This window comes from Rhodamnia argentea, chromosome 10 (genome assembly GCF_020921035.1).
Source record: "Rhodamnia argentea isolate NSW1041297 chromosome 10, ASM2092103v1, whole genome shotgun sequence".
Taxonomy (NCBI): domain Eukaryota; kingdom Viridiplantae; phylum Streptophyta; class Magnoliopsida; order Myrtales; family Myrtaceae; genus Rhodamnia; species Rhodamnia argentea.
In genome coordinates, this window is record NC_063159.1 from 7,383,753 (window position 1) to 7,399,177 (window position 15,425).

General features: G+C 38.1%; 2 protein-coding genes across 2 annotated transcripts in view; one reads left to right on the top strand and one right to left on the bottom strand.

Moving 5' to 3' along the window:
* The window catches only part of LOC115750563 (protein FAR-RED ELONGATED HYPOCOTYL 3), an 874,908-nt gene that overhangs the window by 620,179 nt on the left and 239,304 nt on the right, over positions 1–15,425 (top strand). The window lies entirely within an intron of this gene.
* LOC115750553 (N-acetyl-D-glucosamine kinase) lies at positions 6,975–14,500 on the bottom strand. Its single transcript, XM_030688005.2, has 7 exons — positions 13,937–14,500; positions 12,021–12,168; positions 10,881–11,072; positions 9,759–9,887; positions 9,069–9,238; positions 7,666–7,796; positions 6,975–7,126 (listed from the first exon to the last, which is right to left on the bottom strand). The coding sequence occupies exons 1-7, from the start codon at positions 14,142–14,144 to the stop codon at positions 7,055–7,057; spliced, it is 1,050 nt and encodes a 349-aa protein (XP_030543865.1). The 5' UTR covers positions 14,145–14,500; the 3' UTR covers positions 6,975–7,054.

Genomic DNA, 15,425 nt, shown 5'->3' on the forward strand with positions numbered 1-15,425 from the left:
TGAAATAATTTGGATCTGATCAATGTAATATCGAAAACCTTATTTAGGGCGTCCAGTGTGACTTGTTGGATTTGTCGCGCATAGATGACTGGGGAAAATAAACCCCTCAATCCTCCTATCACATGTGAGTCCATTATGGGGAATTGGGAATGTCATGAAGAGACATTAGAGCATTTAAATGCAAGTGGCAGAAAATGAGGAATTAAAGGAGGATGCATTCTCTTGTCAATCAAGTAAGCCAAGATATGTTAAACGAGTGGCAAGAAGGGGAACCCATTAGCCAAGTTTGGCGACAAGTGGCCGATACATTGGGGGATTGATGGACCAGTCATTGCATTGGAAGTGATTAAGCTTCGGCATGTCACACAAGTGGCATCTCACATACAACAAATGGCATCACAAACTTGACAAGTGACACCCCATTCAACAAGTGTCTAACCATATATGACAAGTGGCAAGTTGGAAGATCACTAATCCAAGAATTAAGACAAGTAGGAGATTTTTAATCAAAGAATATAACAAGTGGCAAAGGAGGGGGAAGATTGGAAGTGCATGTTAGTGGCTGATGACAAGTGTTTGAAGGATATCAAGGAACTTGCATGCAAGCTGCCACTTGTTAATCTTGACATCACATCAATCCTTCCCTCCCATCACTGAATATGTGTATTTGAGTTGAGGGAGAGGTTTATTTGGTTGCTTCAATTTCCTCCCATCAGAACTGCGAGCAGGAGGAGCACTTCATCCCGAGAGCTCATTCTCTCGGAACCCTGCGCGTCCGAGAAGCAAATGCTTGTTCGAGCTCATCTGGAGTCCAAATTGAGCTTCCTTTTTTCCACGCGACCGTCAGATCATGAGAAACATCAATATGAGGTCTGATTATCCAGGAAGTGGGCAGAATTTCGTCAGTTGGGGCTGGAATGATTATGGTCGTGGAGACCCATTGTTGTTTGGTGCAATTCAAGCTTTGTTTTTCTTCGTGCGCGATCATAGGCAAGTGTACATCTATCCTTACCACTAATCTACCCATTGGTCTCTTGTTCTTGTGTGAATCATTGAAATTAGAAAATGGGTATTTGAGATTGAGTTTTCTCTTGCATGGGCAAGGAATCTATCCAACTCTGTCATGTAGTCTCGCTAGGATGCTCTGATAGAGTAGATTAGCTGGTTCGGTTCTGCTTGCACACTGATTCATTTAGTTGGATTGGCAACTCGACGACTCAGATTAGAGGAATGGACGGGGAAAATTATGGAGCTCGAGCCATGAAGTATAACTTCCCCTTTGATGCGATCCAGCCTAGACTCAAAGAATACTTAACGATTTTGCTTGTTCTACCAAATGGATTGATTATTGTCGTCGAGGGTAGAACATCGAAAGGATAAGCTAGTTATAGTGTATTCTGAGTTGGATTGTGGCCTTTGGAACATTAAAATAATGAGATATTGCTAGTCGGTTGAATTTGCTTGCCATCTTAGTACCTAAATTTGATTTCGGTGTTTTCAATTGATGTGTAGTGCCTCGACCGATTACTTAATGGATCTATTGAATGCAAGGGGTTGTTCTATTTATGTGTAGAATGGTGGTTATAATGTGCAATATGAATATCTAAAGACTATGTTCTAATAGCATCGAGATTCTTTGTTCAATGTACTAGATTGACTAGTGCTTTATTAATGGTGCACACATAACATGAGGCGTATATATAGCATTATATTTGAGTGCCTATCAACATTGTTCATTTAGAGTTGTTGGAGACACCCTGAGCTGTGTGCAGGGAATGTCATAAAGTTGTGGCACCCTGAGTCGGGTGCGAAAAAGTGCTATACGGATATCCAGGGAGCCTCGGAGTAAAGGAAGCACGTGGAGCCTCGGAGTAGAGGATGGTAAATGGAGTGTTGTAAATGATGGATCAATCACGGGTTAATGGAGATTGGCGCATTTGACGAAAATACCTCAAGCATGCACCATTTACATATCATTCTTGCACACGTATATACACGCTAAATGATGGCGAAATTATAGTCCTATGACATGTGCATTGGTATGGCTTGTGCTTGTGATTGTCAATTGTAGGATTCTGCTTGAATGAGTGGTTGAGTGGACGGTTTAGTCGTTTAGCTAGATGCACTTACTTGCTAAGCTGTGGTTAGCTTACCCCTATTTGGGTACTATCTTTTCGGATACTTGGATAAGGAATGAGATCCAACTTAGAATATGGTGGTGAATATGAAGCTAGATGATGATGTCGATAGGATGAAAGTAGTCATCGTAGTTTGTAGCATTTGAACTTTTGTAAAGAATCTTTCAAAAGATATAAAGAATTATTCCCAAGTCTATTGCTTATTGATCGTTCGCTTTAATAGGAATATGAACTTTATAAATAAAGCCAAACCTTAGACGTCGTGCCTGCCGCACGTTCTTCATGCACTTGTATTTTAGCCTTCCTCTTGCACCATTAATATTAATAATATCAAATTAAAGCGTAACGCACAAGCGTGTCGGGTCAAGCAGGTGGCGGGGGCCGAGCCGCTACACGGCATCCATATTAATGATTTTTGGCGTAAATTGGCCGAATGGACTGAAGTAATACTAATGTGAAAAATGTTTATGATTAAATTAGTCTAATTAAAAGCTTTATGATTGAATTGGTACAGATGCAATAAGTTCAAGATTTTTTTGGTACTTTTCCCCGTAAAAGGGCGACGTCGACTCTCCTTCTGGCTCGTCGTGTTCTACCGAAATTCGAAATTCCATGGTTTCCGCTCACATGCTCCAAGTGCATACAGAATTTTTCCGGCGCATTTAGCGAAGAAGACAGAAGTAAATGCAATTGAAAAGCATTGGGGCCAATTTCTGACCGAAAGGAAAATAGACGGGGTCAATTAAAATGGAAGTCGGTGAAGAGGGTGACATCCTTGCATGAAAACCTTCCTTGAGATGAATGCAGCTATTTCGGTTGTTTTTGCTTCTTTCTTCTTTTTTATTTGGGCTTAAACCTCGTTATCCAATCGGATAACAACACAAATTGTTTATAAATTTTAACTCAATGTGTAATATAGTCCAACATAGTATATGAACAGTTCAATGCGCAATATCATCCTCGAACTTTTAATTTATTCAACATGGTATATGAACTTTTGGTAAATTTTCAATTTAGTCCATAAACTATATGAAAACACATAATTTTATCCTTCTATTAATTCAAGTTTAGGGACTATATTGAACGCATTCATATAGTTTAGGGACTAAATTATACGTGTACCAAAAACTCGAGGACCAAATTGAACAAATTAAATGTTCGCGGATGACACTACGTATTAGGCTAAAGTTTAGGAATCGCATTGAGCAAATGAAAAATTTAGGAATGACATTACACATTGAGCCAAAATTCAGAGATAATTTGTGTCATTTTTCCTTACTGAAATTGCAAAATCGCGTGAAGGAACTAATGAGACGAATCATTGCATTGTTCGGCTTGCATTGTCAATTTGTCATCTTGGCTTCAATCTGACAAGTCCTCAGAGTTATTTAATGGTCAGCTTCTCCTTGGACACTTTTTTCCAAGAATTAGTTAGGTAGCTCATGCCCAAGTAGTTAAGAAAAGATTACGATTTGCAAAACCCTTCTTGTAATTGGGTAATTAGAACTCGTCTTGCGACTTCTAATAACCATTGTTTTTTTTTTCTTGTTTGGGATTTGAATTTCTCTTAATATATGGAACTTCTAAAATCTTTGAAGCCACATGACTGTCTCTGTTTGTCTCGTAGCAAATGTAGCATTTCTAGAAATTATTTTCTAGAAAGTTATTTTACAGGAAAATGATAATATTTTCTGATGTTTGGCTGAAATATGAAATAGATTCGAAAAATACTTTTTGTTGTTTTGTATGGAAAATCGGATTTGATTTTCCCATGTACTCCTTTTAATAATTTTTTCTTTCTTATTGTCATTTTGTTAAAAATGAATTTTTAATTCTGTATCTTTATCTTTTATCTTTTATCTCTTTTCTTTTTATCTTTTTATTTTTTACTTCTTCTAGTTTTGGCCGGTAGCCGGTCACATGCAAGGCAAGGCCGACAAGGCTTGGCCTGAGCTTACCGGCCTCGAGTGAGCAATTGTATCCGGTGATCGGCAGAGAAAGAAAAGGAAAAGAAAAAAAATTAAAGAAATAGAAAAATTTTAAGTTAATAAAAAAAATGAAAGTAAAGGAGTTGAGGGACCAAAGATGAGGAAAAATATTTTCCCACTTTTCAAGGAGCTTTTTCCATAGGCAGAAAATATTTTCCTTAACTCGCTTATTTTCCACGAATTGCACGCCAGAAAATCCAGAAAATATTTTTTTGGAAGTTATTTTTTTCGTGAAACAAACGGAGCATATTCAAAATAATTTGAGGCATTTTTTTTTCAAAATCATATAAAACTTTTTTGAATTAAAATAAGTACTTAAAAAAAATTGTCCGGGACACCAAAAAGTTCTGATAATGGCCGACGAATGATCTTCCGATATATCAACGACGAATGATCTTCTGATAACGGCCGACTAGATGCATCAAAAAGTTCCTCTCATTTTCATCCATTTTTAAATATTTACTGTTCTTTATACAACGATAGATTAATCCGGTCGATCACAAAAATATGAGACGTGCAAAGCGCGCGATATTTAAGTAGGGCATCACGTGAAAATTCCGCTATTTTTTCTGGAATTGTGGTAGTTAGCTTAATTGATCTATGTCGGCACGGACGATTTCCTCTAATCCCCCACGTTGGAAATGAAAATATGCTCTTATTCCATGGTTGACAAATATCTAGGGCGCGCTCGTGTGTGTGTATATATATAGTCAAAATCAAATCAAGCCCCTTAATTTTTTGTGTGATGAGAAAAATATCACAAGAGAATTTTCACTTGCTTTCCACACATTTCATATAACTCGAGGCGGCTAGTCCGATGGCTATTCTTATTCAAAACATAATCATTCCCATCCCCACCAAAATTGGATAACCTCTCAATAAAAATAAAAATAAAAAGCAATTTTTTTTTTTTTTGTCGCTTGTTTTTGCCACTAAATACAAAAGTAAGATCTAACATAGTAAGTTTGTCATGTTGTTGTGTTACAAGTTTTCAGCAAGTGGTGGTCCCCAGGGCTTTGTGGGAAACTAATAATTCCTTGTTCGAACGCAATCAAACCCATTGTAAATTTACAAAATTGCTATTTATGACATTTTCTTCTTCTCAATTTTAATTTCTTTTTAATTTTCGCATTACCATAATAATAATTATTAATTGTGGTCGAAGTCGTCGCTAACGTGGACACCTCGCGAAAGCGCGTGGAAGGCTCCATTCATGTCAGACAAGTCGTGGTTGACTCCCGTCAATTAGCGGCGATGCTTTCTCGTATTCTCCGAACGCTGTTCGATGATTGTGCTGATTTTGTTTTGTGTGTGTGGGGCCAGCCATTCTTGCCATACGCTTTCTAATAAAGGCGTAATGTTCGTAGGTTGACAAGTAAACGACGCGTGAGAAATCAATAGAAGTTTTTGTCCCGTTGAAGTTTTTGGTCATAACTTCAGACGAGGGGCAAATTACTAAAAAACAATGTAAAATCTATTGTGCGCATACGAGTCGGTTCTAAACCTTTTTAATTGGATTAATTTAATACTAAACCTTTCAATGATTTATTAATATAATCTTTTCGATCGATTTTAGAGGAAAATTGCTCACGTGAAGATCCGCAGCCCTACGTGGTATGACGGGCATCGACGTGAATAATTTTTGTAATTATTTCTCTTCCTCCTTCTTTTATTGTCTTTACTTTTTTGAAAAAAAAATTATAAGAAATAAGTTTTCTTAGATTGAGATAAATATGGAAATGTGTTAGTAATATGAATCTGATCGGATATGAGTTAGGTATGTATTGGATGGGATATGGATCAAGAAATCTACATTACTAATAAATAGGTCACAAACGGATTAACAAGTCAATTTGAATCGGACCATTTATAACCTAATCCGATCTACCCATTTAACTAGTCTATTTTGGAACAAACTACTTATTTTTGGTATTGATCACCCAAATAGCATTTATTTCTTTGAGCTAGCTAGTAGGGCTTGGTGGTTGGGTATACATTAACGACTATAATGACAGAATGGTGCTCTCGTCTACTAGGACTTAGGAGCAAATTTTTACCACCAAGCAAGTGAACCCCAAAGAGGCACATTCAATGCAAGATTGATCCCTTTTACAACCCATTGCCTTAGCTAGGCGTTCACCATCACCCCTAAGAATGTTTCGTTGAGCTAGTTATCAGGGTTTGGCAGATGGATCTATCATGATGCCAAACACAGTGCTCTCAACACTTATTGCTCCTCTCCTAAAGGTCAATTGGACAGTGACTTCAGGATGGCAACTGTGGGAATGAAACTGCGTAAACGACACGATGCTAAAATTGTTTCGGTCCTGAGAAGACTGACCTCGGGTTCGAGTCCTTCCGATGCCACCGGTTACAATCATGAATTCACATACATACGGTGCTTGGAAATTCGTCACGAGTCCCGTTGGAGTCTAGGGATGGTGGGTGATTGCCCATTTGTCAACATCAAAATACAAAGCGAAAAAGCTAACACCAGCCAGGTGCACTTGCCAAAGGTAAACGAAATTCTCAGCGAGAATGCTCCGCCATGGCGACAAGTCATTATAGCGACAAGAGGACGCTCAATTGCGTTGAAACTAATCATCAACGGCAAAAGAAATACAAGCCCACGGACAAATTTCAGCCCTCACGGACGATAGCGTTGCAGCATGTTTCACCCAAGAAGTGAAAAACAATCTGCTGGGGAAAAAGAAAATATATAACCTCAGAGAGAGAGAAGAACGGAGACAACCTATTGGTTTGTGGCTAAATGAACAAGAACCCTTTCACCAGACTTGAATTGATTTTCTTTTCAGACTGTTGCTTCCTCTGTCCGATGGTGTTTATGTTTTGCCAACGCTAGCAAACGTCATTGTTTTCCTACTGTACAATTGGGTCGACTCTAGCGAAACTTCAAGAATTGGACTCCTATAGCTCCTTGCAGAATTCTTTCATGTAACAATTCCGAGCCAGCAATGCTGCCCCAACCGCAGGCTCCACCTGCACTTCAAGTGCAGACTTGGTTAAAATCCACAGCACGAGCACCAGCATCAAATGCTGGCTAGAAAGAATCTCGGTGGACAAGTACAAAATGCGCAGACGTCACGGGTAAAAGCAACCATCAGAGAACTTTTTCGAACATAAAAAATGTATTAGACATTGCGTGCCAGAAGCCCCAAAGGTTTAGAAGAAAAACTCACAAGATCTGTATTCGACTATTTCTTTTAATGCGTCTACATGTCATGTACCAAACGCATAGGGCCAGGCCTACTGAAACATAAAGATGTATGGTCTGTTTAGATACATAAAGACACACATCACGTGTGTGTGTGTGTGTGTGCAGATATCCGAAACTTCATTGATTGCAAATCTAAGGTTGAAAAAAAAAATTATAATTCGTTGAAGCTCTCTACGTTCCCATGAATTTCTGGTCACAAGAACGAGAGAATCATAAAATGCTACCCAGTGGACACACATTATCCGTATGTTCCTAAAGAAATTGTCATTCTTTTCGCTTGAACAGTAATGGACATGCTTACCTTTGGCCTGATAGGAACTGCCCCAGGATACTCCTTGGAGATGCAGTTTATGACTTCGTTGCCAATATCCCATCTCTTCTTCGCTTCAAGAACACCACCCACCATGACAAGGGGGAAAGAATCTTTTCCATCTGTAATGCCATTTTCATGATTATGTAATACAAATTCCACATAGTAATTTATCAACTGTGTCTAATGGGCACATAGAAGAATGCACAATACGCATCCATCAAAGTTTTCATTTCCATCGCAGTAGATGATTCGGAAAGTTAGAATCAAATGGCCGTGATGCAATAAAAATATCCAAGAGAGAATAACCAAGGCATATCTGCTATTTTACGAAACAATGGCTGAAAAATATGTTGAGTTCCCTCATAGCCATTCATCAATAATAATACTACAGTGGAAAAATAACTACAATCTCTGCCCATTGCTGAAAGGAATATATTTGTTATCCATGAGGTACACCGTACCAAAGCTTCCCTGGTTTGAAGTTTTTGCTCATTGGAACCTAAACAGAGTACAGAGTGCTTGCAAAAGCTTAATTATAATTGAAGAAAACTGTCGAAACTGAGAGTTTCTATTTGAGTTATTTCCATCTCCAGAGAATATCAAACAAAATTTAGTAAACCAAATCTACAAATAAAGCAATTGGGAAATGAGGAACAAGGAATAACCAAAAGATGAGCCATTTTGATAATTTGAGGCTATTATGCAATTGCATGAAGATTTAAGAGGATCAAACGAGCACTCTAAGTTGACTACAAAATCCCGTTGAAGTACAAGAACTCCATTAATGCGCTGTAAATAAAACTCCATATAGTTGATATCCAATTGTTCTATTGAAAACCACAAAAAAAAGGAGAGTGATATCAGTGTGCATAGAAGATGGATTAATACGAGATGGAGTTGATCAGGTATATCTGCAGACACGTCACATAGCATGGAGATGATTGTTTCCAATAGGAGAAAAAACATGAAGACTAGGTAAACATGTTTGAGGTGTTTGGACATGTCTATCGGTAGCTCCAAAAGATGTTTTCAATTAAAAGGTCGAACTTACGTCAAAATTGCCAAGGGAGGCCTAAAGAACATAGACTCTGACGAAGGACTCTGAGAATAAGAAGCTTTCAAAACTTTGGTAGTAGATATTATGGTTTAGAGTAGAAGGGTACCCAACTTAGGAGTAAAAGATTCAGTCATCATTACTAAATTAGTGCCAGTGCTGACAAATACTTCCTCTCCCCTATTTTCCACTCTTTTAATTTCCTTTCAATGTATATCATGGTTTAAGAGCTCTAAAATCGTAACTTCTGATGTCAAATTTGCACGTCACATCTAATGAGAAAATAATGAAGGGTAAAATGGGTCCTCAAGTATATCTCTATGGTGAAGTGTCTCACCTTCACCACACAGATGAAGTCTTTCAACAACAGCTTTAACACTTAAAGCCAACTCTTGGACAGATTCAAACAAGATCTTGTTAGCAACTTCATCCCCTGCCTCTGCACAAGACACCACGACTGGGACAAGTGCTGCAATGCGAGCCCAAGATGGATCTGCGTAGGTCCACCTGATTTATTGAGAGAGAAAGAATCTCAATGCAACCCCAACTACTGATTATGCATAGAGTGCTGATTTACAACAAGCAATCAGTAGAATTGCAATTGGACAGAGACTGACTAACCAAATTTCAGAGAGTTATCTCAGTCTAAATTGCAATGAACAGCCCAGTAGAAACAACAGTGTTTCTGAATATCCTCTCAAAATGAATCATCTCTTGAACAACTAGTACCACGTTTAGTGACATGGAAAAAAGAAGAAGAAGAAGAAAAAGATGTACCAACAAGGAAACTGTGCAATCAAAGTACAAATTTTTGGTTCTTTCTTCTTTTTTTTTTTTTTTGTCAAAAGAATGAATCCGTTCATCTTTTTGCTAAATTAAAAGGAACAAATCTGTTGTTGACATAAGGTCACAGTGATCCAGAAGTTTGGAAACAAATGTGCTCACTGTATTCTACTCAGTAATCTTCCTAAAGATTTCTAGACTTTGAACCTACAGACAATATGACATCCACGAGTTAAAAGCATACCCAATTAATTCATCTGCTGAAGAAAGGCCAAGCTTTTCTAATATGCTGGAAGTCAGATTTGTTTCTGGCCCACGACCATCATGTGCCCTAATTACTGCCGTTAATGCCTGTGCAGCTATTCCATAACCACTGCAATCAAAAAAGAAAAATTATGCTAAATGTTGCTGAACACGCACGCAACACAATGATTTGAAAACCAAACCCACAAATTTCTTTAACAGCTACATGATGGAATGCATCAAAGCACATAACAGAGGCAAATTGATTAGAGTTGACCTCAAGAAATCCAGAGGTAAACAGAAGGGAGATAACATAGATCTCAAGCCCTTAGCAGCATCTCTGGCAATCATGTGCCGTCATGATACAGGAATTGATGCCGTTAATACTTCTGACGCAATAGCAGTTACATAAACAGGAATTCAGGTAGTTGACATACTTATGACCGGCATAAGAGATGAGAGAGCTTAAACTTTCCTGCCACACATAACACATTTCCAATAAATTCTCATCGTGACAACATGACCTGATGCTCATCCTCGATGTCAGTCAACTTTCATAAACAAACCGCACGTTTCACTAGTATCATACCATATGGACCACCCGTGTCAGTATTCCATCTTGATATGACTTGACCGATGCAACTACCTCCCTCCCTCCGGCCCAAACAAAGAACAAAAATAAGATTTGTTGACTTGGGAAAACGACGTGGAAGTCCACGTCATTACTTTGGCCCAGTAAATGCCAACGTTGCAATACACATAGAAAAATGCGCGTAATATTACAATACAATTAGCAGAAGAATATTGGAGCGATACTTTTTTCAAATTTTAGTGATTGGATGCGAAAAAAGAAAAAGAACTCAGAGCCCACATTGAATATTGAAGAAAAGTCCAATGACCACCCATGTCATCACCCCTTAACAAATCAAACTATTAAACTCTAATAATGAGGCACGTCCTAAGGCAATAAATGAGCATTATAACCATTAACTCTAAATTTAGTCAAAGGCCATAATCTCTTATCCTGAAAAAGAACGTACAAAATATGCATGTAGGATACATGCAAATGTAGAGCAAACTTTTAGCCCTACGAAATTGAAATTGGAGAAAATGAGCCATGTACCTTCCCCAGTCGCCTAAGATGGGCCCTGCACCAGCAGCCCGAGCTTCTCTTCCATCTTCTGTAAATCCATAAGCGATGGTGCCAGTACCGGCAATTAAAACACATCCATGAAGTTTTCCCAGGGTTCCACTCGCCAGAGCTGCAACGGCATCATTTTGAACATAGAGCCTAACATAGCTCGGGAATATTTCCCTGCAAATATTTAGATCCTATTAATACGTGTAAAACAATGTTAAAAAACGTTATGAAATTTGATGTAGCCATATGCAAGTACACCACTCAGTGAGAGAACTTGTGCACTTAAATCAACTGAAAGAGAGCCACCTAGTTTCTACAATATGTCTTATTATTTTGAAGAAATTATGGATTTATAAGATAACTAACAGAGTTGCATTATCTCTCCACTGTATTGGAGCATTCACAAATCACAATCTGCATGGAAACTCTTTCATTCCTCTATTTCTCTTTGTGTCTGCTTTTTTCATTTTTTTTCTCCTTTTGTTTCTTTATTCAGCTCTTGAGAAACTCCTCTTTCTTAATGGTTTCAAAGTACAAGATGCGTGTATGACAAAATGAATTCGTCAGAACCTTTTCACTCTTGTTTGCTGTATAATATTTCTTTTTTCAGAAATCAGACAAATATAAGACTGCCCTGGGAAATGAAACTTCAGAAATTGAAAATGTATGATAATAAATTTCTGCACAGGATAATGCATTGTATAGGGCAATTTTTGCTAATAGCTATTGCAAATAGAAAAAACGATATTGGAAGTACGACATCTTATACAATTAGAAAAAACAACATTTTGCATGCGACAACTTCTAAAATATTCAATAAAGAGTATAATAGAATAAACCAAGAAGTTTCTAAAATGGAAAGTAGCTTCCCCGTATCAATAAATTCAAGAAAGAAATCCTAGCCAGGACAGAATTCACGCACTGAAGTCCATTCTTTCTCGGTTAAGTGCATCTATATTCCTCACGAAATAATAAGAAAAATCCAAAAGGAAACTTCTTATAATGTCAGGCATTCATTGAATACCCATCGATGTGGATTTAATTGAAATCACTGCAACAAAATAAACCTTCTCCTGAACAGCTTATAAATTAGTAATCAAACAATGTACTGCCAGAGCAGACCTGAGCCACTTTACTATTCTCTGCTGATCAGTTGGATGGTTAACACCAGACACGGCTAGACAAACAGCCCGGACAGCTGACCGGTTAGAACCAGATTTAGCAAGAGCATCTGCCATAACTTGCTCCAGCGTCTCCCTTGCAGCAGCTTCTTTAAAATGGAAAGATTGAGAAAAATCATTAGATCATCTCATGAAAATTGGTCCATGTTACAATTTTTCCAGACTTGTAGTTAATCACAAGTCATGCAGAAAAAGAGCAGCTAGAAATTGTATTGAAAAGATATATGACAAATAAAGCAAACTCGTGCAAAACGCAGTTAAGGTATATCCTCCTATCTCTCGGCCCAGTTCCAAGGTTCAACTTCAACTCAAAAACGACATCAAGAAAAAAGGAAAATTCATTCTTGGAAGATGGCATGACAAAATAGCACTGGGACATCACCAAATAGCATTGAATTTCAAAATATCACCGGTTTCGACAAATATAGCAAACTCATGCAAAACAACGTACGGTATATCCCCCTATCTCTCTGCCCAGTTCCAAGGTTCAACTTCAAACTCAAGAATGGCATCAAGAAAAATGGAAAATTCATTCTTGGAAGATGGCATGACAAAATGGCACTGGGACATCACCAAATAACATTGAATTTCAAAATATCACCGGTTTCTTTAATTCTTTTATGAGTAGTACAAGTAAAAAGCCCACGATGCCTGCAAATTTCAATCGTGGAATGCGCCTTTCAGTTGAAAATTTCCAGTAGTATGGCTGCCATTACTGCTTTTACCATAGAGAGCCACTGCCATCATTTACCTCAAAATGTATTAGCTTATCATCGCTCCCTTACTTGTCACATCTCAGCCATTGGGACACTTTACACCTACAGTGGAAAAAGATATGGACAATGCACTCATGCACAGAATTGACTGCCCACATAACTGACATAGTCAATTCGAATTTTAGAGTAGCCAATGGCTTCAGTTTTCTATTTGCAATCTATCGAGTTTCGACTGGTTTCAAACAATATAGCAGAATTTTGGGAAACCCATACTCAGATTGAGCACAATCTTCTATTCATAATGAGAGACACTCTGATTGTTAATTTTACATAGCACAGACAATGCGTACGCTTTATATTGACTTCTCCTTTTTCTCTGGAGGCTATACTTCCAGTGAGGTTCATCTCAACCAGCAGTTAAAAGCCAAAAACTTGGATTCAATGTTGAAGACCTATGCCATTCGTAGACATGTGAAACAATTCCCTGACCAAAAAAAAAAAAAACCAGGCCAACAGCAACATGATCAAACAAGCAAATATGCAGCCCAAATTACATTTCTTTCTCCAGAAGCATTGTAGTTGGAGTACCTACCCCATTTAATACAGAAAAAAAGGAATTCAAAAGGGAAACCACTGATCCAAAAAAGTAACAAGGACCTTGCATCTCAAACAGCCTTTCCTTGAAGAAAAAAAACAAGCATAATCGGCAAGAACTTGTGAATTGAGGGACATACATCTATGATCCACACACCTCCTCATTGCAAACAGCCTATTAATTGGCTCTCTCTGTAATTTGACACCAAATACGGATATATTGATCCGGCGTCAAAAAGTTGGTAAATCCCTTCAGAGGTCAGAGCTCAGACACAATGAACTCAATTAGCCCCAATTTCAGCAACACATGAAGAATGCCGTACGCAAACACAAACCAGGTGGTGCGCAATGCAGCTTGAACACAAAAAAAACCAAACCGACACCATACACAACTTCGCAAACTTCTATATTATCAAAACCACCATACCACACAACATCAAGAAAACATGACGCACATGAAACGAGTAGACAAAAAAAATCAAACACATCTACAAACAGAGAGAAAAAGAAAACTCAAGCAATAACTGAACAGTGACAAAATTTTTACCGCCAACACTGTTGTGATTGGAGCAACCGGCGACGGCTTTGGCCAGAACAGGCAGGGGGTCGGGGAGAGGGTCGGAAACCGGAAGCAGAGGCATGCATATGCACACCGTCGACGTCGTCCCACCGTCCAACCCAAGAATCACCTCGTTACCCATGACCGGCATTTCATGCTCAAAGTCCCAAATCTCGCCATTCCTGTACCTCTTCATCACTCCTGACTGTCACCCACCACAACCCACGCCCGAAAAGGCCAATCGGGTTCAGAAGGGCCAATTGGGTCGGAGCGATTCTTGATTCGCCGAGCCTCCCTCGTCCTTTTACGTGCTGATGATGGCCAGACGGAAAGAGACAGTTGGAACAGAGTGCGCGAGAGCGAGGCGGGCAGAGAGAGAGAGAGAGAGAGAGAGTCGACAAGAAGGAGACACCCAGTTTCAAGAATTAAGTAATGACTCAAGAGGAGGGGGAGATCATTAAAAAAAATGGTGGGGGCGTGGGGATTCGGACGGCAGGGCAAAGCCAGACGCTAAATGGTCGATCTTTCAGTGTTTCGCTTTGAAGTTTTATTTCCCCTTTTCTCCTCTCTTGAAATTTATGGCGTGATGCGTTGAAGAGAGAGAGAGAGAGAGAGAGCGAGCGAAATCCATTTGACTGGCGTTTCTGCTATCTGCGTAGGAATCGCGGAATGAAGGCGACAAGAAGCTGATCATAGGGGTTCAACAATGCACTCGCCTTCTTCTAACAACTCTTGCTTGAGACGACGGAAAGATGACATAAATCATCATTAAACTTTGTCTGAATATATATAATATGATGTTTATAATTTTAATTTGTTCAATATAATGTCTCGTTAACGTAATATGTAATATCGTCATTGAATTTTATATTTATTCAATATAATTTTTAAACTTTTGATTCATATTTAATTTGATCCTAGACTATGTAAAAATATTTAATGTTGTCAACGGTTCAAGACTAAATCAAACATAAATTGAAATTTTAGAAATCATATTAAACAAATTAAAAGATTAGAAATGGTATTGCACATTAAAATAACGTTTATGGACTGCATTGAATAAATCTGAAAATTAGAGACCACGTTGCACGTTAGGCAGAAGTTCTCCGTGAGCAGAATTACATTAATGTTCCATACGAACCATTTATGTTGCAAGTGAATAAGTATGCTTGCATATAAAATGATTTTCTAACAGTAGAAGCATTTTTCTTTTTCCGAATTAGTTTATACAATTTCCAAGAAAAAAAAGAAATTACAAACAAAATCTATTAAAATCTCAATCTAAGTACGGACATGTAATTACATTATGACATTTCGTATGTCTAGTCAAATAGACCACGTATCACGCACGACAATTACACGGTGGAGAAATACAGAAAATTATTAACATGAATCAATAGATAGTGTAAAATTACTTTGGATCAATACCAATATGAAAATATTTTAATTTGGCCAATTTAATCATAAACATTTAAGC